At 39.2% G+C, this 22376-nt stretch overlaps 1 protein-coding gene across 3 annotated transcripts in view; it reads left to right on the top strand.

The window, feature by feature from the left end:
- Nucleotides 1–18974, top strand: part of LOC135472363 (sodium- and chloride-dependent GABA transporter 1-like) — a 31709-nt gene extending 12735 nt beyond the window's left edge. For 2 of the 3 annotated variants that reach the window (XM_064751834.1, XM_064751836.1), the window contains exons 2-14: nucleotides 2540–2715; nucleotides 3424–3555; nucleotides 3991–4267; nucleotides 4702–4834; nucleotides 5213–5347; nucleotides 9169–9272; nucleotides 10429–10553; nucleotides 11035–11147; nucleotides 11489–11620; nucleotides 11965–12064; nucleotides 12364–12473; nucleotides 13001–13168; nucleotides 15060–18974. In XM_064751834.1, coding sequence (XP_064607904.1) covers nucleotides 2574–2715; nucleotides 3424–3555; nucleotides 3991–4267; nucleotides 4702–4834; nucleotides 5213–5347; nucleotides 9169–9272; nucleotides 10429–10553; nucleotides 11035–11147; nucleotides 11489–11620; nucleotides 11965–12064; nucleotides 12364–12473; nucleotides 13001–13168; nucleotides 15060–15275 — 1887 coding nt within the window. In that variant the 5' untranslated portion in view covers nucleotides 2540–2573 and the 3' untranslated portion in view covers nucleotides 15276–18974. Of the gene's footprint in view, nucleotides 1–437; nucleotides 667–2539; nucleotides 2716–3423; nucleotides 3556–3990; nucleotides 4268–4701; nucleotides 4835–5212; nucleotides 5348–9168; nucleotides 9273–10428; nucleotides 10554–11034; nucleotides 11148–11488; nucleotides 11621–11964; nucleotides 12065–12363; nucleotides 12474–13000; nucleotides 13169–15059 lie in introns of those variants that run through there. The other variant, XM_064751835.1, reaches the window with a different exon arrangement.
- Nucleotides 18975–22376: the final 3402 nt, after the last annotated feature.

Raw genomic sequence — 22376 nt, 5'->3', positions numbered from 1 at the left:
GTAATTGACGTATGTTTACAAGAAGTCACGAAAGATGTTTTTTTTGTGTGTGTGTTAAAAACTATTTTATGATCAAAACAATGACATTTACACACCGGTCTGTGGATATATTTGAAATTTATGCCGACTGTTTTAAACTGCGAAAGTACATGGAAGCCTGCCAAAGCATGCTGGTTCAGTAACTGTCATGCAGCTGTTATTTGGTACAATGGTGGTTAAAAAGTTGGTCCTGTATAAGAAAATCGGCCAATGCATGATCTTTTGACCGTTTCTGAATTTCAGGTCTTGTTTATCTCGCGCTTAGCACGTTGTCGAGAATGTCATAGCATTTAGCTGCGGGACTTGATGTATTTTCTTTGTTTATGCAGAACTTGCACCCTTGGACATGTTAAAAGCGGGAGGGTTGGGTGGGGGGTGTCGCTACGATAACCCAGTTTAGCCTTAAGAGGTGCAGAAACCATGATAATGATTTCCCGCCATACTGGATGCTCCGGTTGTAACTGGTTTTTACTGGATATTGGTAGAGGAATCAATAGAACTGTAGACACCACAGCAGGGATATAGACGAGAGTTTGCTTTCGTATGTTCAGTGTGATGAACAGATGCGAGAGAGCAGAAGTATACCCACGAAATAGACTGTTTACCACGACCACATAAACCTTGAAGGTAAGTTCGCCTGCTGATTGCCAGGATTTCAGAGATGGCAACTTTGAAGGATTGCAGAAATAATACGTGTAAAGGATAATAGAAATGAAACCTTTGAAGGATTGTCGAAAATGATGCCTTTAATGATTTATACGTAGATGTTGTTGGTTTTAACAACTTTTAGTATCTGTTTACGGCTACACTCACAGTACTTAACGAGAACGGACCAGCGAACAGAATCGGCATTATATAGGAAATGCCAGAAGGTGCGTTTTTTTGAAGACGTAAATTCTTTCTTGTGCCCAGTATTACTTCACGGTGAAGAGGATGTTCATACATACGATACCGTATTATATACAAGCTGCATTTGTGGTCTTCAGGATGAGTGCTTATGCAAATATACATGAACACTTCCATAAATTACATTTGATTCTTGTGTTCACTGCAGTACTCGTGTACCGACATAACTAAGGGCTATTGTGGACTGCACAACATGTAGTGGTCGCCCAGATCACCACAGAGGCTTGCTTTATGTCCATGACGGTTGAAGTGTTAAAAGTTTTAACGTGGAATGTTGGCTTGCTGTCATCTAGTGTTGGACTAGACAGGTCACAGTCATCTTTGTAGCAAGAGAGGGACTTCGTAGATTACAGCCGTGAAAGACCAAAATAAACAATGACCGCTACCCGACATTTTGCCCAAGATTTTCTTGACGCTTGGGGTTGCTATCTGACCTCTAGACCCACTACATGTATAACCTTACCGTATACCTATACGAAACCACAGCGTTTCCGGACTGGTTCTGAAAGTTGCTGCGTTCTTTCGAATAGAACAGGTCATTGGATTACATTTTTCTATCGGACACTTTTTTTTTTGTCTTTTTTTGTTTTTGTTTTTGGACATACTTGGACGAATGGTCTGGCAGCAAAATGGTAACAAAAGTACCAAGTTTTATTCATCCATGCATGTGTCTGCTGGTAAACATTTATATCCATACAATCACATCCATTCAATCACACATATAAGCTGTTGATGTTACCAGGAGGACAAACTCACGAGACCGTCTGCATAATATCTTGGATAAAACGTTATGGTGGTGGATGAGCTTTTATGAAGGAAAATACAGAGCCTGATACTTGATGTGATGAGTTTTACAGTTTGTGGTCGGCAATTTAGATTTCAGAACCTTTGGATAACATACAAAGCGGGAAGCAAACTAATCAGAACTTCTTTACACGAGAGCTGTATAATGCTCTTATTGGGGCCCTTGATGAAAAAGGACGGAAGATGGAAGTACGTGTAATTGTTTGTTCGGAGAACTCGAGGAGAAAGGACCGCAACTATCATGAGATTTTTTCTAGGGCAAACTGAACTATGTAAAATGAGACAACTGTTCACTCGGGGTTGGGATAGGGTGGGGGTAAAATTTACATATAGGCTGGGTCACGCGGTTTTTGCCGGATTTGCCATGGAGAAAGAGCTTGGGCCTCTTGGAAGAATAGTGCTGTGCACGATAATGGCGGGATTAATAGATATCGGCGTGGCTAGGCCGCCTATGTGGGAAGGAAACACTTAATGTCGGGACGAGAAGTCTATGCGTCTGGCGCGGGGTGGTGTACGTGGTAAAGCGGACAAGGGATAACGTTTATATTAAAACCATTTTATCCATTGCTCGTCAGAAGCGCCAGTCGAACCGAAGACAGGCTGCTACTCGATCGTGGTCAGTGAAAAGATACTACGGGTATCCTGCACTCGGCTCGCGACGGCTTACCTTTTCACATTTTAATAGTTGCGGCTCCACATGTGTTTGTGTTGTACAATTTTACTGATCTTTTCAAGTAACAAGGGTAACTACCAGTGTATATTTAGGGAGAAATTTGTCTTTTCTGTTTAGATTACAGACTTGCTGAGGAAGATCGACCACAAAGATGACGGGGACGCTGAGGATACCGGATGCTAATCGCGGACAATGGGGCCGGAGTATCGAGTTTGTGCTGTCCAGTATTGGCTATGTGGTGGGAATGGGCTGCATCTGGCGCTTCCCTTACATGTGTATGAGGAATGGCGGAGGTTAGTACGAGCTGAGTGGAAATTCGCGGCATCTTTGCGGAACCAAGGCATGTACTCCACGCTGACATGACATGTGTTATAGGAAGACTCATGGCGTGCAAGCCTTGGTGGTGTCACAGTGAATTTCCCGTAGTTAGCCATTAATCATTTTTGTTATCTCTCGTCTTTGCACAAGCGGGGTTCTAATTACCGTGGCCGTTGTGGTTTAATACAATTTCAAAGTGATCAAGAGAAGCTGGTGTGAAATCCGGTTTGATAGCAAATCATAGGGCAGTTTTATTACACAGTTCCTTTGAAATGTGACGTTAGCCGGTAAGGCCCTTGTAACCCGAAATTCTTTGTCCTTTTTTTCCCTTTTACTCTCTACCCTTAAGTCGATTTGTAACTTTTATAAAATGAATAACTTCTACGTGGAACGTAAACTTTTTATTTGTAGATTTTGAATTACATGTAATTGAGGCAAGATTGTAGTTTTGGTTTGTGAATGTTCATCCAGCTGTATTGCAATTTAACGCACTGATCTCCTGCTGTTTAATTTCAGCAATTGATGTTTAATTGATATCATGTAAATAGGGTAAATTTTTTTTTTTTTTTTGACAAGTTTGTCTTTCCTAATTTGAAGTGAGTCATGACATTGATTTTATATCAGTGTACGCTGTGTACTCTTGTAGGTGTATTGTCTTATGTTTTATGCTCTTTCTGTTTCAGGAGCATTTCTGATTCCTTATTTCCTGTTTTTGTTCATCTGTGGGATCCCCATGTTCTTCATGGAGGCTGCCCTGGGTCAATATCTCAGTCTCAGCCCTCTACAGATCTGGAAAATCTGTCCGTTGTTTAAAGGTAATGTGAATATGAGAAACTGATCGAGAATGTAATGCGTACAAAAACCAATCAGAGTAGAGACTATAGAATAGGCTGTTCATAATTTTTCAAGTGGTTGTGAATTTTTTTTATCAAATTTTTGACATCAGTCTGTAAAGGCGTATGTATTGATAGATCCTTATTATGTAGAACATTTTTCTGTCGTTGTGTTGTGATGACTCACTGAATTTTTGAGTATGGCATTGAACAACAATAAAAGAGGTAAGTAAATAATATGTACATGTATGTCTGAGACCTTTGGCTGGATAAGCTTTGTTTAATTTCTGGCTTGGAAGTACGTGTCACTTTTAGAACATAAATATCTTCTGTCTTTCACCACCAATTGAACATGTTGTTAAACACTTCTGAAGATGATGTGTAAACAGTCCTGTTTGTTTTTTGTTTGTCTGATAGGCTTGGGACTGGCCAGTACTGTATTGACCTCCATCTATGCCTTATACAACAACACCATCATGGCTTGGGTCATGTACTACATTGCCATGACATTCAGGGCAGAGCTACCATGGGGGTCATGTGACAATGACTGGAACACGGAGAACTGTATTACAGAAGACCTGCTCAGCAAGAATGATTCCATGTTTACCAATGCTTCAATGTATCTGAACAACACTGTTGCAGAAACGCGCAACTTTACCGGCAAGACGATGACTTCAACAGAAGAGTTTTGGCAGTAAGTAGATTTTTTATTGCTGAGTTATTTTACAAATTATGGCTGTTGTGATGGATAACTAAAAGAAAATATATATATTTATACATATATATGGATATATAAAATTAATGTGAAACAAGATCATAAACGAAACATTTTCCCAACATTTTGCAAATAAACTTTCGTTTGGCAATATTTTGCTGACTTAACCTACTTTTGTGTGTTCAAAATTTATATTTGGATTCCGTACATCGTATTGCTGAAACAACTCAGCCAGATTCAGTGAAACTTCATAGGTGAATTCACTAGTGGAATCCTTAGAATGTATCAAGAGTGGGCAAACCACGATTCACCTACTTTCTCAGATCTGAGTTTATGTATGACTTGATGTAAGCTATGTCTAATGAAACTTATCTCCTGGATTCAGTGACTAAGACTTTGTGTATTGTCGTCAGGTACAACGTCTTGGACATTTCTGATGGGTTCTACAACATTGGTGGTGTTCGCTGGCAGTTGGCTGTATCTCTACTCTGTGCCTGGACTCTTGTCTTCTTTTGTCTTTGCAAAGGTGTCAAAAGCTCTGGAGCGGTAAGTCATGCTAAACTTCAATCTCATTGTTACCTTTATGGTTATTCTTATATATTCCCTGTGGATGTGAAAAAGGAAATGGCTTTATCTTATTTTGTGGATTGATTTACGAAAGCTGCATTGTGACATGGTGATCGTGTTTTACAAAATTGCTAGAGAAAATAAGAACTATTGATTCACGATTAAATTACTTAGGGATTTTTATGCAGAAAATACATAAGTTATTTTGAAACTGATCTTTGGACAATGATTTGTTGTCCATCACATTCTGCTTTGAGGAGTTTTCAGTGCTTATAAACTTCAGTCAGTCCTTTACCAAAGAGAACTTTTTGACTTGAATGCATTTTAATATAAGTTGCTTTGTGTTCTTTTGTCTAGGCGGCCTATGTGACTGCTACTGCACCCTATGTGCTCCTCACAATCTTGCTGATCCGTGGAGCTACTTTACCCGGTGCTGTGGATGGAGTAATCTATTTCATTACTCCCCGCTGGGAAAAATTGGCCAGTTTTCAGGTAGCTTCAACTGTCTGGTCCCCAGTTTCTTAGTGATACTGTCCTGGTTTGGCCAATGGCATGATGTATCGACCATCAACTTTCGGCATTAAGTGGGCAGTGTTTATGATCTAAAATCTCTGCTTATCTCAGCATTGAGAAGTAGAGACTGGGCTTGATGGCACGATACATTCATTTGGTCACTACAACTCAATCGTGGGTTTAATCCAAAATGGTGATTTGTCTTTGGCATTTCTAGAAAACTTGGCCTTATGTTCAACAGTAGTAGCAATTTAGGAAATTGAACAATTATTTTATAATTCTGTGCAAAAATGAAGTAGAGATCATGAATTTGATGGCCACTGTAAATTGTGGAAATTGTTTGTCAGGCATCCTTTTACTTTCGGCTTTACGTTGCCAGTGTCTGATATTAGATTTATGCATGGAGGGAAAGCGGAAGGTCTCCGGACGCTAAGCAGGTAACGTTTGGGATGTGTTGATGGGGTGCCAAGCTGTCTAGGCTGGAGAAAGCGGGTGCCAGAGAGTTAAAAGGTTTATTTAATGTGTAGCAGGAGAGTGTATGAGTGACACACATGAGTTAGCATGAATCTGGCACCCGCTTGCCCTTCTGGTCGTACTGTATGACAGGCTTAGAGGCCAAAAGGTTGTTATTTGTTACCATCTGCTGGAGATGGTTTTGTGGTACTTTCTCAGACACTGTACAACAAAGGCAACGGAAAGTTTTAGAAATTATTTGCAATCGGAAATAAAAGGATTCCAGGCTAAATCAAAATTCTGCTCGATTTGTCAGCTGACGGGCGATGTTGTTGCCAATAATTGAGTTTAGTGGATCATCCAACACGAAAAAGCACAAATCAAAATGAAGTCTAGCATTCATTGCAAAGATGTCAATTTTTTCAAACAGTCTGTTTTTCGAAAAGTAAATAAATTATCTCAACATTTTATAATTTATATTTTTTAAGATGTGAAATCTAAGATCTGTCATTTGCTTCAATGCATTTTTACTGTTACAGCATATAAAATCATTCAAATGGTGCAACTGATGCTAGCATTTGTTTCTAGACACATTCTTAGCGGTCCAAACAAGGGCAGTATCCATAATCAATAGGGATGATGGAACACTTTGACATGTTGGGTGCACTTGAGAGATGTTTGCATCAGACATGAATACCTGATGCAAAAAGCTGTTGGTTTCGGGTTTCCAGTTTTTGTGATTAACCTTGAATTGTAGAGTTCCACTAACATTACATCTGATACATTGACCTCAGTACTAATAGACTGTGACTCTATTAATTTATTGCCATCCATTTCAATCTTCATGCACTCCAAACCATTTACCAAATCTAAATCATCAGTTATTTAAAAAGAAATAAAAATTTTAAGCTCAAAAATTCGAAACCACTGAAGAGAATGTCTCTCAAGAGTCCATGACCAGATTTACTGCCTACCATGATTTTTGTGTAAGAGCATGATTTTGGCAATGTTCTCAAGAAAACCTCTGCTCGCTACACAAGTAATGATGGTCATGGTTTTGTCTGAATGTATCTTATTTCATGTTGATACTTTATGTAATATGATTTAATTTTATTCTTGGGGGGAATAGATACAGCTCTAGACTTCCTCATGGAGGTGATGGGCTTCGAGACAGTAAAGTGTCAAATTTCACAAACTCCAGTTCTTAACCTTCCCATGTTTTTCAAACTGATCACTAAAACTTTAAATCTAAATTCTATTTAAATCTTTCGGAAAGTAAACTCATTTATTGTGGTTGGCACTAGAACAGGGTATCCCATTTTCTTTATTGAAGTTAATGTCATATTTTACTCTTTGGGATATATAAAGTTAATTTTTAGAAACTTTGTCAGGTGTAGGTTATTTGGGCTGTTTTGCTGTACTTGCCTTGAAGATTTTCGTTCAAAATATATGAAAATTGGAAATTAAAGAATGAACATATTTAAACAAGTATGAAGTGGGATATCCTTCCATTTTGCTACCACCCTTATGTTATTGTGAAACTCGAAGTCTTGATCTCATGTGTAACTTCCTTGGGCTATACATTTTGTGTGGAGGAGGTCGAAGTGTCTGCCAGCTACCTTACTGTGTTAATTCGACCCCTGAAGATGACAGGTTGAAGGAAGGTATGTGATTCCTACATGTATTCAGGCTACATTACACACTGGAAGCTGGGAAAGGGTCTAAATCAGCTGGCTCGCCATCTGACCTTAAAGCAGGCCCAATGCTGGCCACAGTCATCTCTCTTCAAATCCCAGTTTCTTTAGATAGTCATTTCCCTTTTGCTTGGCTTTCTCTTAAGCGATTTCCCCGTTCTCTATCGATATTAGAATAACTTTTCATGTAATGAAGAAAAACAAGAAAAGCATCATTTTTGTGCGTTTCAATCAGCTGCATGTTACTTTTCTGGCTGATGTACAGAAATTTTTTTTTAATTTTTTTTTTTTATGTATATATATACTCAATTTCACGAACTTTCAAATCTGGACTCGATAACAAAAAAGGAATCAATTTTTTTATTTTTCAAAAAGGAAATGAGAAATTTTTTTTTCCCCCAAGTTGTGGCGACCAGCTTTTTCTTGACATAGTATTTCATTGCTGTTGATTTTGTCCAGGGACTGCACCCTGAAGACCCATTGTATATCATTACCATTGAACAAGGGGGCAACGCTGTGACAATTTTCAGTGTTCAACCTTTCCTGGATCTAGGATTTGGTGCAGAACAGCCTTACCCCAGTGAGGAATTTGTTGTCTGGGAATGGACTAGAGCTAGGAGTGTGTTATCAGTCACTGGGAGATACTTCCCTGTGTTAACGGAGCATGAGGCTCACCGTCCTGCGCAGGCTGGGGTGGTTTAGGCACACTAGGATGTATAGCCTTTTGTAAACTCCAAGCTGCCCAGGAGGATTGCAGCGTTTCAGAACAACACAAAAATAGTATGTCCAATCAATGTGTAAAAAGGTGCCAACAATTACTAGTTTGATAACAGCGTTGCCTCATCATGTGATGTGGAAGCAGTAGCAGTGAGAAATTTTGACTGGATTCGTGCTGTGTTTGATCTCCCTCACAATTTTAAAAACTTTCTGGCAGGGAGTGTGATATTTTGTGCGACTGTGTTTATAACTTTGAGCATATCGATCTTAAATGATCTACATGTTGTAACACCTGGTGATGGAAATTCTGTAACTGTCCATTTGAAGTACTGTTGTCTTCCACATCATATTCATCATCACTCATACACAAAGTGAATGTTCTTTTAGCTGGCTATGAACAGAGTGTGTATATAAATTGTACAATGCTTGTTCCATTTTCTTGTAAGGAGTGGATGCCAGATGCACTATGAAACAAGACATAATCTATTCTGTTTGAAATCAGTGGCTTTTCTTCGTATTTGTAAGTTGTTGGGAAAAATATTCAGGTTGCAGGGCATCCACTTCTTGTTTTACCCATGTCATAATCCTCTAACTTTAGACTTTCAGAATGGTGTTAGCTTTTTAATATGGAAGAGTTGCGAGCCTTGGGCATTATAGATTGTGTTTGAAAAACAAAATGTGTAGTGTTTAAATTGGGTATAACTATTTTTGGGGATGTAAATATCAAGCAGTAAGATATTTTACAATAATTGTTTAATCTGTAGATATATAAATATTTTTGTAAACTTTGGAAAAAAAAATAGTCGTTTAAAAGGCCCGAAATCTTCCATAGGAAAGAAGTAAGCCAAGTTAGGCATCAATTGCCGCCATGCAAGATAAGGAAATCTGAATTAATGAATGGCTTGTGTTTTTTTTTTTTGGCTCATAATCACTTAGGTGTGGTTAGAGGCCTATCTACAGGTGTTTTATTCTCTGGGTCCAGGCTGGGGAGCTCTCATCACCATGTCCAGCTACAACTCCTTCCATAACAACTGTCTGAGGTAAGCCTAAAAACACCTTCCAAAACAACTGCCACAGGTAACTTTTAAAATTCCGAAAATAAAAAAGGTCTTAACACCTTCCATAGCAACTGTCGTAAGTAAGTATAAAAACATCTTCCATAACAGTTGTCGTAGTATAAAAACTCCCCACATAGCAGCTGCTGTAGTTATAACTCCTTCCATGACAACTGTCTTGGGTAAGCCAAAAACTTCTTTCATAACAACTGTCTTGGGCAATAAAAAAAAAAAAAATCGGTTAGGGAAGTCGGATAAGAATGGTCGCTTGATGATTATGATTGGTAATAGTGTTTTCAAAGTGTAAATAGCCCTGCAGTACGCATAAGGAAGAATTTAATTCATATGTGCGAAAGAAGTCTTCCCAATACTAGCACATCTAAAAATGTCTTCATCAATTTCTAGTATATTTCTGGCGGGCATAAAAAAATGGGCTGTACTTTGATGCTTCATTGCTCCATTATCCTTTTTTCAAACCCTTTCAAACTTTAGGCATTCAAATGGCATGCTTTTGTTAATGTACTGACCAATTTTCAAGGTCATAGCTTGAGTAGTATGTACACAAGGTTAAAATGAGAACATAGCCTCAAAAACGCACGTTCCATTGACCCACTTTGCGTCGCCTGTCCGGTGTCATGAGTAGAGCGCGCGTTGCACCTGTGTGACACGCATCAAGGACTGCTGGAAAAAAATGACTCTTAAGGAGATTCGGAACTCAATTCATGGAAGAAACATTTGTGCGCTGTGTGCCGAGAAGATGGAGGACCAATTGATAACCTTTTCAAGTAATACAAGGTAGAACATCATTTTGAGATGTCTGGAACATGCGTTTTTGACTCTATTTTGATTTTGGTCCCATGAACAAAAATCTTAAAGGGTGAATTGAAATTTGGTCTTTTGAGTGTGTAAATTTTTAGAAGCTGACATAAGAGGGTTTCAGAGATATTGAGTGTCAAAGTACGGCCCATTTATTTATGCCCACCCGATATATATATATATATATATATACCAACCAGAAACTGTACACCTACTCTGTACATTAATGAAGATGAGTCAGTTCACAAGATTTTCTGATAAATCAAGTGTTTTAGGCTGTAAACCTGGTGGTAATGTAGAATGGTCGTTGTGGTTGTGTTGACAGGGATGCTGTTGTGGTGAGCGTGGCTGATGGTGTGACCTCTTTGTTCTGCGGATTTGTGATCTTCTCCGTGCTTGGCTACATGGCCTTTGTAACTGGACGACCTGTGTCGGAGGTGACAGATTCTGGTGAGTGATCGCCTTAACTCTCTATAGGTTAATAGCTTGCATCTGATACTACATCCAAGAGAAGAATATTTACAGTGTACCCAATTTTGCTGATGTATGCATGTGTAGTCTAAATGTAAAATAATCAGTTATCTGTAGAGCCAGTCATTTTTTGTGTTGACTTGTGGATTCCACAGAACGTTGGGAGTTGCCAGATCAGGAGCTGATCGAGCTACATTGTATGAAGTATAGTCTTTGACAGTGTTCTTGACAGCCACGATGTGGTTGCAGTGTTACTGGTGTTAAGCTTTGATCATTCATGCTTGTGAGCATCTTTGGGGCCCACTCTAATATTCAGCTGAAGTGTTTTCTATGTAGCCTATCAGCACCTGACTGTGCACTCTAATTACGTCCACAAATAAACCTCATTGTCAAAAAAGTATAAACATTTGCCTGTAAGATGGTGTGCACATCATTCACACGACTAAGGTTCCTTTTTCAGGTCCCGGCTTGGCTTTTGTGACCTATCCTAACATTGTGACGAAGCTTCCCATCTCACAGCTGTGGGCCGTGCTCTTCTTCCTGGTTATTCTCTTCCTGGGAGTTGATACTCAGGTTAGTAGAACTCTCACACTGTCTACATAAATCAATATTATCATCTGCATGTAGTCTACCAAGACTGAAAGTTTTTCAGTATACAAGTTTTCTTTTAGTTTGTAATTCTTATCAAACTGCTCTTTGGATGTAATGTTCAGGTTTACATTATATATTAATGAGTATGCATGTATCTTTGGATCAGATTTTGAGAAAAAGTAGACACAGGTGTGGTTTTGTCGTGTGATATTAGGACTGTCTGTGTAGAAATGTCATCTGTAGACTTAAAATGTACTTAACTATATTTACAAAATGTAGTGCAAGTTTGTGTGACTGGAATCGGTGTGTTTTTTGTGTTTTAGTTTGGAACATTCAAGACGTTGTGCAGTGGATTATTTGACAGCTTCCCTAACACTCTTGGAAAAAGAAAGACCCTCTCCACGCTTGGCCTCACAATTATCGCCTTCTCACTCAACATCATGTTTGTTACACGGGTAAGCTAGGTTTTACTCGTCATCATTTGATGTCTTTGCTCTGTGAGGTGATATGACAAAGTGTGAATAAATATCAGATCTTCATGCCAATTCAGAATAAATAAATAGTCCTTGGGTGTACTGTTGATGGACATCTTCAGGCAGCTTTTTTAGTGATGCGGCATTTCCTAATGGAGTATAGATTGTATTACAGCAACCAGAGTCTGTCCTAATGACTTAATTGTTGTAAGGGACAACTCTAATCATTTAATTTATCAGCCCTTCAGCATTGTGTGTATTGTAACTCAGTCTTATTATGATGTGTAGGCTGTGCAGTTCATAATTATAAGTTGTTGTTGTTGCAGGGAGGAATGTACTTACTACAGATTGTGGACTGGTATGCCTCGCCAGTGGCTCTCAGTTTAATTGCTCTTCTGGAAACTATCGGAGTCATCTGGATATTTGGTGTGTTGTCAACATATAATTTTCTCCCCAAAAGCTTGTATGTTGTGTAAATTCTTGTTTAAAGCCAAAACTAGTGAGTTACACTCTGTAGCATTCATCATATCTCCTAAAGTTCTGCTAATTAAATCTGTTATATTCAGTGGTCATTGGCCATTTGTTCAAACTATGCTTGTTACGTGTTAGTGTTAATGTGACTATATTGTGTTTAGGGGAATGTATTGTGTTCGGCAGATTGTATTGTGTTTAGGGGACTATATATTGTGTTTGGGGGACTATATTGTGTTTTGTTCTGTGTACAGGTGAGACTCGTTTCCTGAAGGCTGTAAGCAGTATGTTAGTAAACACTTCTCAAACAACGCTGAAAGTCCTGGTCTATTCCCTGAAGTATCTGATCCCGGTCTGCATGGCTGTAAGTATGCGACTCCTCTACATGTCAACAGCTAGTAAGATCATGGCTGACCATCTCAAATAATATGCTTCCCAATAATCGGTTTTAACAAGACCCTGAAATGACCCCTGAACGTATGTGATTGATTAGTGCTTTGTTGATGATTATGCTGTTCAAACCAGAATGGGCAGAAGAAAGATGCAATCCAAATAGACACTAAAATTATTCAGCATGAAAACCCTAGAACGAGCATTGTGGCCAGCTTGTATTTGTCTTATTTTGGACACCCTTCAACACATGTAAAGCATTCTGCAATGCTGTCGTTCTGCAAAGCAATAGGCATTAGAAAAGTAGTAGAAAAAATGAATTGCATTTTATTCTCATTTTATTATTTGTATATATTAATAATTCAGTGTATACTTAACTTCTGTCTAAAACAGTTCTTCTGATTTATTAGAATAAATTCTAATTTGTTGCATGTTATTTAACTGGTGCTGTCCTCTACAACCAACTTCTTCATTTTGGCTTTTCTTTCTGTTTGTCAACAGACTGCCTTTATAATGACGCTGACTAAGCTAACCCCGCCCACTTACGAGGATTATGTGTATCCGATTGGTGCCCTGGTCTTTGGCTGGTTTGTGGCCAGTCTGTCTATCATCCCAATTCCTGCCCTAATGATCTGGCAAGTTGTAAAGGCAGATGGATCCTTAAAAGAGGTAAGTTGTGTTTGTTTGGGGAAAAAGAACAAATAAGGGCTTGGGATTGGATTGTGGTGAGTTGGAGTAAGGTAGTGGAGGTGGATGTTGAGGTTAACATTGGAGTAGGTTGGCTTGGGTGTGTATATACAAGCAGATAATCTGACACAGGGACCTGACAATTTATACATTGCCTCTAAAATATCAGTTATGTATAAAGTAACTAGTAACAGATTGTTTTGTGAGCTATGAATTGGTGTTCAGTCAGCTCTGCACACTGTTAAGTATGAAAAGGACTGGCCGAACAGGACGTAATGATTTAGTTGATGGACGGTTCTTAGAATATGATACTAAAATCTGCCCTGGTAGCGTGTCGGGTTACATCAGATAGGAAGTAGCTGATGGAAATTCCCCAAAATGTATTGATATACAGGTCCTTGTTTCCAGTGTGAATACTGTGGGTTGCTGCCTACCTCGCCTGAACATGTTGTAGTGAATAATGAAGGTCATTGTTGATGATAACGTGTCAGTTTGTATGACACAGAAAGAGCAGGTGCAGGAAAAGGAGCTGGTGCTTTATCAGTTGTCCTCTCTTCAACAGAATTTATGCAATAAGAATTCTGAATTAAATATTGTGACCTAGTAACCACCCACACCAAAAACAGGCTATTCAAAACAGTGTGAGAAAATCGTTAGAACATATTTAAACATAGGCTTTACAGTGTGTTCTGCAGGACTTTTAACTATTGTGTGTACAATTATCAGGGCAAAAGCAAATTCATGAGGTTCAAGACTTGTGCGTGGTGCATACTCAATGGCACTGTTGTATAACTATAGCGTTATTGTAGTCACGTGAACAAAGAGCCAGAGAGTGAGTGACCTAGCACTGTCTGGTTCATGAGGCTGCATTGAGATGAAGGTTTAGTCAGCTGCAGATTATTGATTTGAGAGTTAAAAAGTTCAGGATTGCAGCACCTGCTTAAGTACAGCGCCTGTGAACCTTTGTTCAGGGTGGAAGGTAAACTAGGGAAGGCTGAAGATAAAGGATAGAGCGTCATTGCAGTCACATAACTACAGAAACCGTTTCGTATAATAGAGAATAGTTGTTTTGGCATGGTCTTCAATCAGACTTGGAAGAAAGAAGCACACATTTTACCTTCACAACATGACACCGAAGATAATGTGCATCTAAAGTGACTTTATTTACATATACCCGTATGTATGGCAGGGTTATTGTGTAAGCTACTTTGAGAGTATTCAGACTCGATAGATTTTGTTGATTTAGCCATTGTGAATGGCATGAAAAATGTATTTGTAGTGCTTTTTCATGAAGCTGAGGAACCAGTTAATGATTTATTTTTAGCAATAAAGCCTTAATTGTCAAGTAGACAAAGTGACATATTCAGTTACCAAATGTTTGTACACATGACTGAATATAAGTACAAAGGCTTGTATTTTGGGTTAATGCCTTTGCTCACCTTGTTGCGTCGGATTATCAGGCGTCTTAAGTCTTCGACCTTGAGTTAAATAGGGATTGATTCATTCTAATGTGTCCAGTCAAAAGCCTGCTGATAATGGGGAAAAACAGTTCTGTTGGTTATGTTTTACCTTAATATTTGATATATACTGATGGAATAAAGTAATTGAGAGCTAGTTCACAAAGAACAAACGCTTCCCCTCCCACACTTGACTGTGTCGTCACACCAGATAACTAGGCAATGTCTCGTCTGGAAATTTTATGGTTGAATCTGCATAAAACTTAAAAACTATAGTTGTTTAGATAGTAATATGAGAAGTGACCTTAGGCATCTTGTACTTTTTTGTTATGTGTGAAAAGATTGAACTAGACATCTGTCAAATATATTCATGCTTGCATATGTGGTTGAGCTTGAACATTGTTAATTTGTTTCAGCGTATCCTGGGTCTGCTGAGAATGACTGAGGACTGCCGACCAGCTCATGAGCTGAAGGACAGGGCAGACTTGGAAGCTGCTCAGGAATTGGAATGGATCAAAGTGAAAGAGCAAGAGGTTGAGGACACGACCAAAGTGTACCTTGTGGAAAAAGTGCCTTTAGAAAATGGCACACACGAAACCAGTAAAATGTTGAAGGACAACTCACAGTGTTAATCAAGTGCTTTCATTAGAATTTTAGCACACTATGAACTCACTCTTACTTTCCTGGTATGCATCTCATGTAAATAGTAGTGTTTGTGTGTGTTTACTCTGACCGTTGGTTTTTTTTTTTTTTTCTTTTTAATTGTTGAACCCTTTTATGTGGCCCAAGGCTGATTCCATGAAACAATTTTAGAGGTGCTTGAAAATTGTAAATTTGATTGAAATTCAGGATTTTAAAACCCTGTGATTTGGAAATAAATCTGTTCACATGTTAGATATTTTGACGTACTGTAAATCTAAGTCTGTCTTATGGAATCGGCTGCCTGTACGCTAGACGCTGGCAGAAGTCACAAACACAAGGAAAACAAGTCCACTTATGTGAGGTTGTGTACTGCTGTACAGAATGGGTCCCAGATAAGAGCCGACTGTGTATGTAGGTTCGATTCTCTTTGTAGAACAGTCAAATATGAATGCCATTGAAGTCCTTACTGTGTAAGGCATTGTACAGAATTTGTATTTAAATTTTCAAGGTTTAATCAAATGATCTGACATTTTCTTGACCTTCCTGGAGACATTTGAAAGTGCACTGTGTGAAACACGTCACTTCACCTGTATCCATATTTGATAAATCGCTGATCTTTACAAATTAATTTATGAAAACCTGCACGTTTTGTCACCTGAAAATAAATGATTTACACAGTAGAGATGGGTCAAACATTCAATAGGCCACCAAGAGTTAAATTATAGTCATGAATTAATACTAACGTGTGGAAGTACAGGATGCTCATAGGATTTTGAAAGGATTTTCAGGGGTATGCTTGAAACCATGACGATCAGAATTAGATTAATAATATAAACCTCATGTGTATAACGGTCTACCACATGTAACAGATGTGAGGCTTTCACAAGTGGCACCACTGTCTGCTAGTGTACCTCCTATGTACTGTGTTGTGCTCCAGAAAGTTTGGGACTGTCGATACATTGTATTCGGAGCAAAAGTGTAACGCTGCAAAAACTAACCGTATCTCCTTTATAGGGTGGTTAGATGTTATTCCTTGAAATCTGTTAACTATCTGTGTTATTCAGTTGTGAAAGTTCTCAACTGACAGATCGCGCATTCATGCTAATCCCTAGTGGTCATATTGGGTAAACAGCTGTCGTGTAGCTCCTACAGATAGTACATGTATTTGTATTCTTGACCCTCCCGCACTTTTTTCTCTTGGGCCTTAAAACTGTCCGCAAAGTGACGGTGTTAGTGAGTGATCCAATTCGAAGGTTGTCCTAGACAAACGTAGGTTGTAATAATCCAAAGAAAAAATAATCTAATACAGTGTTAAACCATATGCTGTGTAACTGTACCGTGTAATAATGACGTATTCAGGGCTGTTTTGATACTCTTAATTAGTATGGGCGCCCACATTTGAGGTTTTACTGATATAAACCAAGACAGATGTTTTTGTACCAAAGCACACTTCATACACGTCGACATATTCTTAAAAGCTGGTTGATAACCCATCTGAATAGTGACCTTTGTCCAGAATGCAGCTGCTGTGATTTGTAAACTTTTTGTGTCTAGAGTAACGCCTTTAAAAGCAATTTGTCTGGACAGAAAGCGCAACCTTCAGAATATTCAATTTGAAAATTTTTCGGAGTAGACAGGACTTATTGTGTCGATGTGTCAAAAATGAATACCGGTGTAAAATCTACCGATTGTAGTGTTGACCTCAGGGAAAAGCTCCACGCCACGTTGTTCGACCACTCCAAATCTCAGCTCTGGACCTTCAGTGACCAGTAAATGTTTTGAAGCGAGAAGAACAATGTTCCCATGATAACGTATACAGATTGTTATGGGATTTGACTAAAATCCTCTTCATCGCACCCTCTTACTAAGTCCCAATACATCAGCTCAGGATGAAGCAATAATGTTAACAGCTGTTACATATGGAATCTCTCTTTCACAGAAGTAAGCAAATCACCAAATTTGTGATTTCGCATGTCCGCATGCCCTTAATATTCGGAAGCCGCGACTTCACAGACGGATCGCTGACATTTAATGTTCAGAGAAACCAAGACACCCACACAACAGAGACCTGTTCGGTAACAATTTATGCTCCTGGATGTAATACGACAGCTGCATTGGAAATTGTCAGGGATTTATTAGTTATGACAGAATAACTCCCAGAATATGCCTTAGTATGCGCCTCAAAGATGTTGATGTGCAGTGCTTTATAGACACGACGAAAATCAATATTCCTGTGATTAAATTTTAATCTTCATAATCCCTGTTTCTGTCGGAATTGATTAGTTTTTCTCCTTTCCAACTGGTGTAAGCTTTTGTCTGAATTATTGATTGGGCAGGCCAGCTATTATTTCATTGCTTCGTTAGGGATCAGTTCGGCAAGAACCACATGCACTCACAGTTGATTGCAGACTTGCCTGGTTTGGCGATCTGATTATAGCTAAATTTGGCTGGAATAGTTTGTTCGCCCTGTCAGCAAAGTCCCCATATATATGCGCGCTCTGATCACGAAACGGCGCTTACAACGTGTGATCTGGGAAACAGATCAATGGCCAGCTATTGATTCCTATTGTGTTTCAAACTTGATAATGTTGCATTTATCCTGGTTTTTGTATTTTGAAGCTTTTCTGTACAGTATAGATCTTCAGAGAATAGCTATTGATTTCCCAATCTGGATGCTGTACGACATGACAGCTAATGTTTTTATCAAGATTTTTTTCGATATGCTAGACATATGGCTGTAACACCAATCAACATAGAGAGATGTGCCAATAGCCACGGTTGTAATAACTGAATATACGATTTTCTGGTGCTCCTTTAATACTCAGCATATGCCCAACAGGTGACAGCAACTTTTAGGCATTTTACTTGGTACACCTGGCATGCCAAGGTATTGTAGGCTGTCAAGATCTAACGAGCTTACCTATCGTCATACTAATGTTTGTGGTGATGAGGCTGGTATTGCTAACTTCACACTCTTGTTGATAACTTTGCAATGTTTCCGTTGTCCTTTCCAGTTCTTTTGACGAATGCTCGGAAGTTTTGTGATGAGATGAATCGTTGTCATTATTCCATGTTCGTACCACGTGATAGGACCTCATGTATGTGTAAATAATTCATCATGAGCCCCAAGCATTTTTATTTATAGAAGTCTTGTTTTTAAAAACGTGACAAGCATTTGACCCATAGGGTGTAAAAATCCTCACCATTTTTTTCTCTCCATCTAGGTTCTGTAGTGAGACGCAAAATGTAAAACTTCAGGTGGCGATCACATCAACGTTATGTTAAATTCAAAAACAAGATTTAAATTATTTCACGATCGTTCACTCACCTGGGTAATTAATTTCGAAGTGAAATATGTGTGTTTTAAAAATTCCTTCTGTTGTATTGTTTTTTCTTTGGAAGCCTTTGGTACCATGTCTATCTGCAATGATTTTCTGTACAGGGTATTCAAGTTTCTCGGCACACATAAGTCATTTTCGTCACATCGTCATATTCAATACATTGTCACCTTCAGTTCGAGCTACAGAGTTGTGCTCAGTGGAATACTTCCGCTCTTTTATACTGTTTCTTGTCACAGTACATTTTCTTGGGATAAAGACCCATGTGGAAATAAATATTTCACGATTCTGAAATATGTTAAGAAATAACATGTCGTTTGATTTGTGATAAATAAAAATACCGTCATTGTACACTTTGTGTTTTGTTTGCTTCTTTTTCACGAATACAGTGGTTCAAATATCACCGTAAAAGATGTCCAAGTGGTTTAAATGTGCAGTCTATAGTCTACAGGGAACCAGTTCCCATAAATAGACCTACAATAGTCTCGCAGGACTAGTTATTGCCTTGCTCTTTCGTTTAGCGCTTAAATTCCAGGGGTTGGAAAAGTGCCATGTTTGACTGGAATACCTTTTACCTGGGGTGTTCGAGACAGCGTAGCTATTATGTTGAAGTGGCAAACTTGGTGCTCTGAGGATTATTTTCATTGGCTGGTTACTGTGCTGTGTTAAATAGGGACAAACATACAGCCAAATAAAGATGTGCACATTTTCTGACATGTCGCATCAGGACACCCTTAACCCTGGGTTGTTGTGCATTACATTGTTGATAACGTGACCGTTCCATTGTTACAGTGTGTACGTGACAGGGTGATTTCGCTGTCGGTGTGTCGTGGAGTGTGTAGGCTAAGGATCATGCCTGTTGATAGCTGTTCGGATCTAAGCCGTGTAGAAATCCCACCGCGTTTGGTATGATGTTCATTGACTAAGCTGGTTTGTCGTGTTGGTTATATATGTAGAGAATTCTTAGTACGGGGTCGTTAAGCGAGTAGCAAGTGAGCAGGCTAGATTAATTCAACCGTCGAGGATTGGCCTTGGGCAGCAATCGTTAACCTATATTATTCCCGATTTGATCTCCGCTGTTTCTATGTGTATCGGCCTATAATCAAAGATATTAGCTGTATAATGATTTTTTCCTCATGGTGTAAGGGATCTATGTCGTGTTGTAATTAGCTTCCTTGGGTGAACGCCGTATCCTGCGACAAACGACCTGCTTTATACAGAGCCTATTCAATAACACGCAGTCACTATTTTAACTAATACAATGTGCCCGACGGTCTCCATCGGTTATGCGGAGGCTTTAATCCTAGAGTTTTGTTAGGTACGTGACCTGGCGAAGATCTCTGGCTCTATCAGGTTTCACAAGTCAATATACTTGAAATGCCTTTTTATCCCTCAACTAACCTGGGGATGATCGTGGGTTTCCCCGGACGCTGCCTGGTTTCCCACCATAATGCTGGCTGGCGTAGTATACATGTAAGTGAGATATTCTTGAACACCAATCAAATGAATAAATAAATACATATATCCGTCAACTAATTCTATGAGATCTTCGGCGAGAAGAACTAAGCATTATGTAAAATGTCATAAAATGCAGTTTTCGGATAATACTATCAATAGCGGTTTATATGTCCTTAGCGGGAACAATCACATTAGTCGATATCAACATATATTTGGTATTTATCATACGTGGTACAAGGTTAAAATAGGATGGCCCGGTATCCATGTATACGCTGACTGAGGGAAGTGTCTGGCATGGCGTTTTGGTGAGACAGCACTGTAAATATGTCGGCATTTATTTATATATTTGATTGGTGTTTTACGCCGTACGATATTTCACTTAAATGGCGCCGGCCAGCATTATGGTGGGAGGAAGTCGGACAGAGTCCGGGGAAAACCCACGACCATCCGCAGGTTGCTGAGAGAACTTTCCACGTACTGTTGTCATTGTTACAGGCCTGCTAAACAAAGATACAGCGTTGTGACATGGCCGAAATAAGGTTGACATAAGCAAAGAATCTCTACCGAGTGTCTTCTGATAACTTCATTTCAAAATGAACCGAACGTCGGCAGCTGAACGTTGGCTATGGCTTTGATAATACACTCGTCAGAATGTTTTCATCCTCACTGGGCATCTAAATTAAACCTTAGAGTAAATGCCATGCACCCTGATCTGTGGCGACATATAATGAAAGGCCTCTTGATCGTACGGTATACCCCATAATGTCAAAGGGATTTGGGTTTCTCAGACCTGTACAATCATTCACATCCATGTTTTTCACTGGTGTTTAAAGCCATACTCGAGAACGTTTCACACACTCACTTATGTTTGGGGGCGGCCAGACTTTTGGGTGGACATTTTCTTGCCCTTTCTAATATCTTTTGAGGAAAAAAAAAACAAACAAGGCACAACGTTAAGCCTGAATGGTCAAGAGGGCTGCAGAAGCAAGTTGAATGACGCTTATATACCAGTATACTTTGTAACACCTGGACATTTATTTCGAGTGTGCCCCTTGAAAAAATAAACATACGCGTTACAGAAATGCTCAGTGGAATCCTTGTTCTGACCGATAACACCTATGCCGTAATGTTTATTTGCTTTTTCAAGTACAGAAGAACTTTATAACATAGTGTAATGTTGTTTTTCAAGTGCGAAAGTACTGAACTATGTGCAATGTTCGGGCAGCTGCACGGTTTGCCGATCGGCATTTACATGGTATGAGAGTATGAGAAGGTCGGTATGACCTGGCGCTCGTATCCACTCGTCTTGCGTGGTGTGACGGAGAAATAAGGAGAACACCGTCTGCCCGATTGCAGCTCGGAAATGAGAAAGCCATTCGCCGTAAGCTTTCAGACAAATTCAGAGTATATGGCGTTGGCGTCTCGACCGGAATAAGCGTTATAGTGTTTCATAACACTGACGGCTTTAGGCCTATAGCACCCCGACCACCCGCCTTCCATAGCTGATTGGACATACAGGCGCCTGGATTGGAGGTCGATGCTGGAATCAGATTAACGCAATTTCTGACTGTATATTGATGCCCATCAACTACTGACATTTCCATTACCTGGTTCAGAATTAGGACAAGATTCCGTTCGCAACAGTGCAATGTGTCTGGCCAATGAGATGGTGTTCTAGCCAGAAGTTAGTCTGGAAGTACATGTTGATCGATGTACATCGCCGTCTTTGTAAGCCAAGGTCAAATAAAACAAACACTAAGGATAAGCTGTAACGTCATGGTAAAACATAGCGCAATGCAGCTATTCCAAGCAATCTTGGATAGCCTCTTTGTGACTGGTATGCATGTACTTAAGTTTCCTATTACTGCACATTTGCATTTAAGCCTTAACTTTTGACTCAGTAGATACCGATATTCATTTTTTTGTTGTCGAGACAAACTACAACGTGGTTACAGATAATGCTTTATACTCCTCCTCGTCCTCCTACTACTACTACTAACGATAATAACAATAATAACAAATAAATGTCTAGGATTACAGATCCTAGGACGAGACCAAAATATTCACTAACTTAAATTAATATTTGTCTTAATTATAAATTCCGGCCATCTATAATCCTGTATCAGGTCATGAGGACTATAATACTGTACAAAGCGTTCTTTTCCCCAAAGCAGCCGTTGTTTCACAAACATATAGGCTTACATGGTTCGGATTAAACGCATTACCATGTCATTATAAACGTACTACCCTACATCGTTGCATCGTACCGCGCAATGTTGAAATATGCGCCGTCAA

This window comes from Liolophura sinensis, chromosome 8, assembly GCF_032854445.1.
Source record: "Liolophura sinensis isolate JHLJ2023 chromosome 8, CUHK_Ljap_v2, whole genome shotgun sequence".
In the NCBI taxonomy this organism is placed as follows: Eukaryota; Metazoa; Mollusca; class Polyplacophora; order Chitonida; family Chitonidae; genus Liolophura; species Liolophura sinensis.
This window is presented reverse-complemented; position numbering and strand designations above follow the sequence as displayed.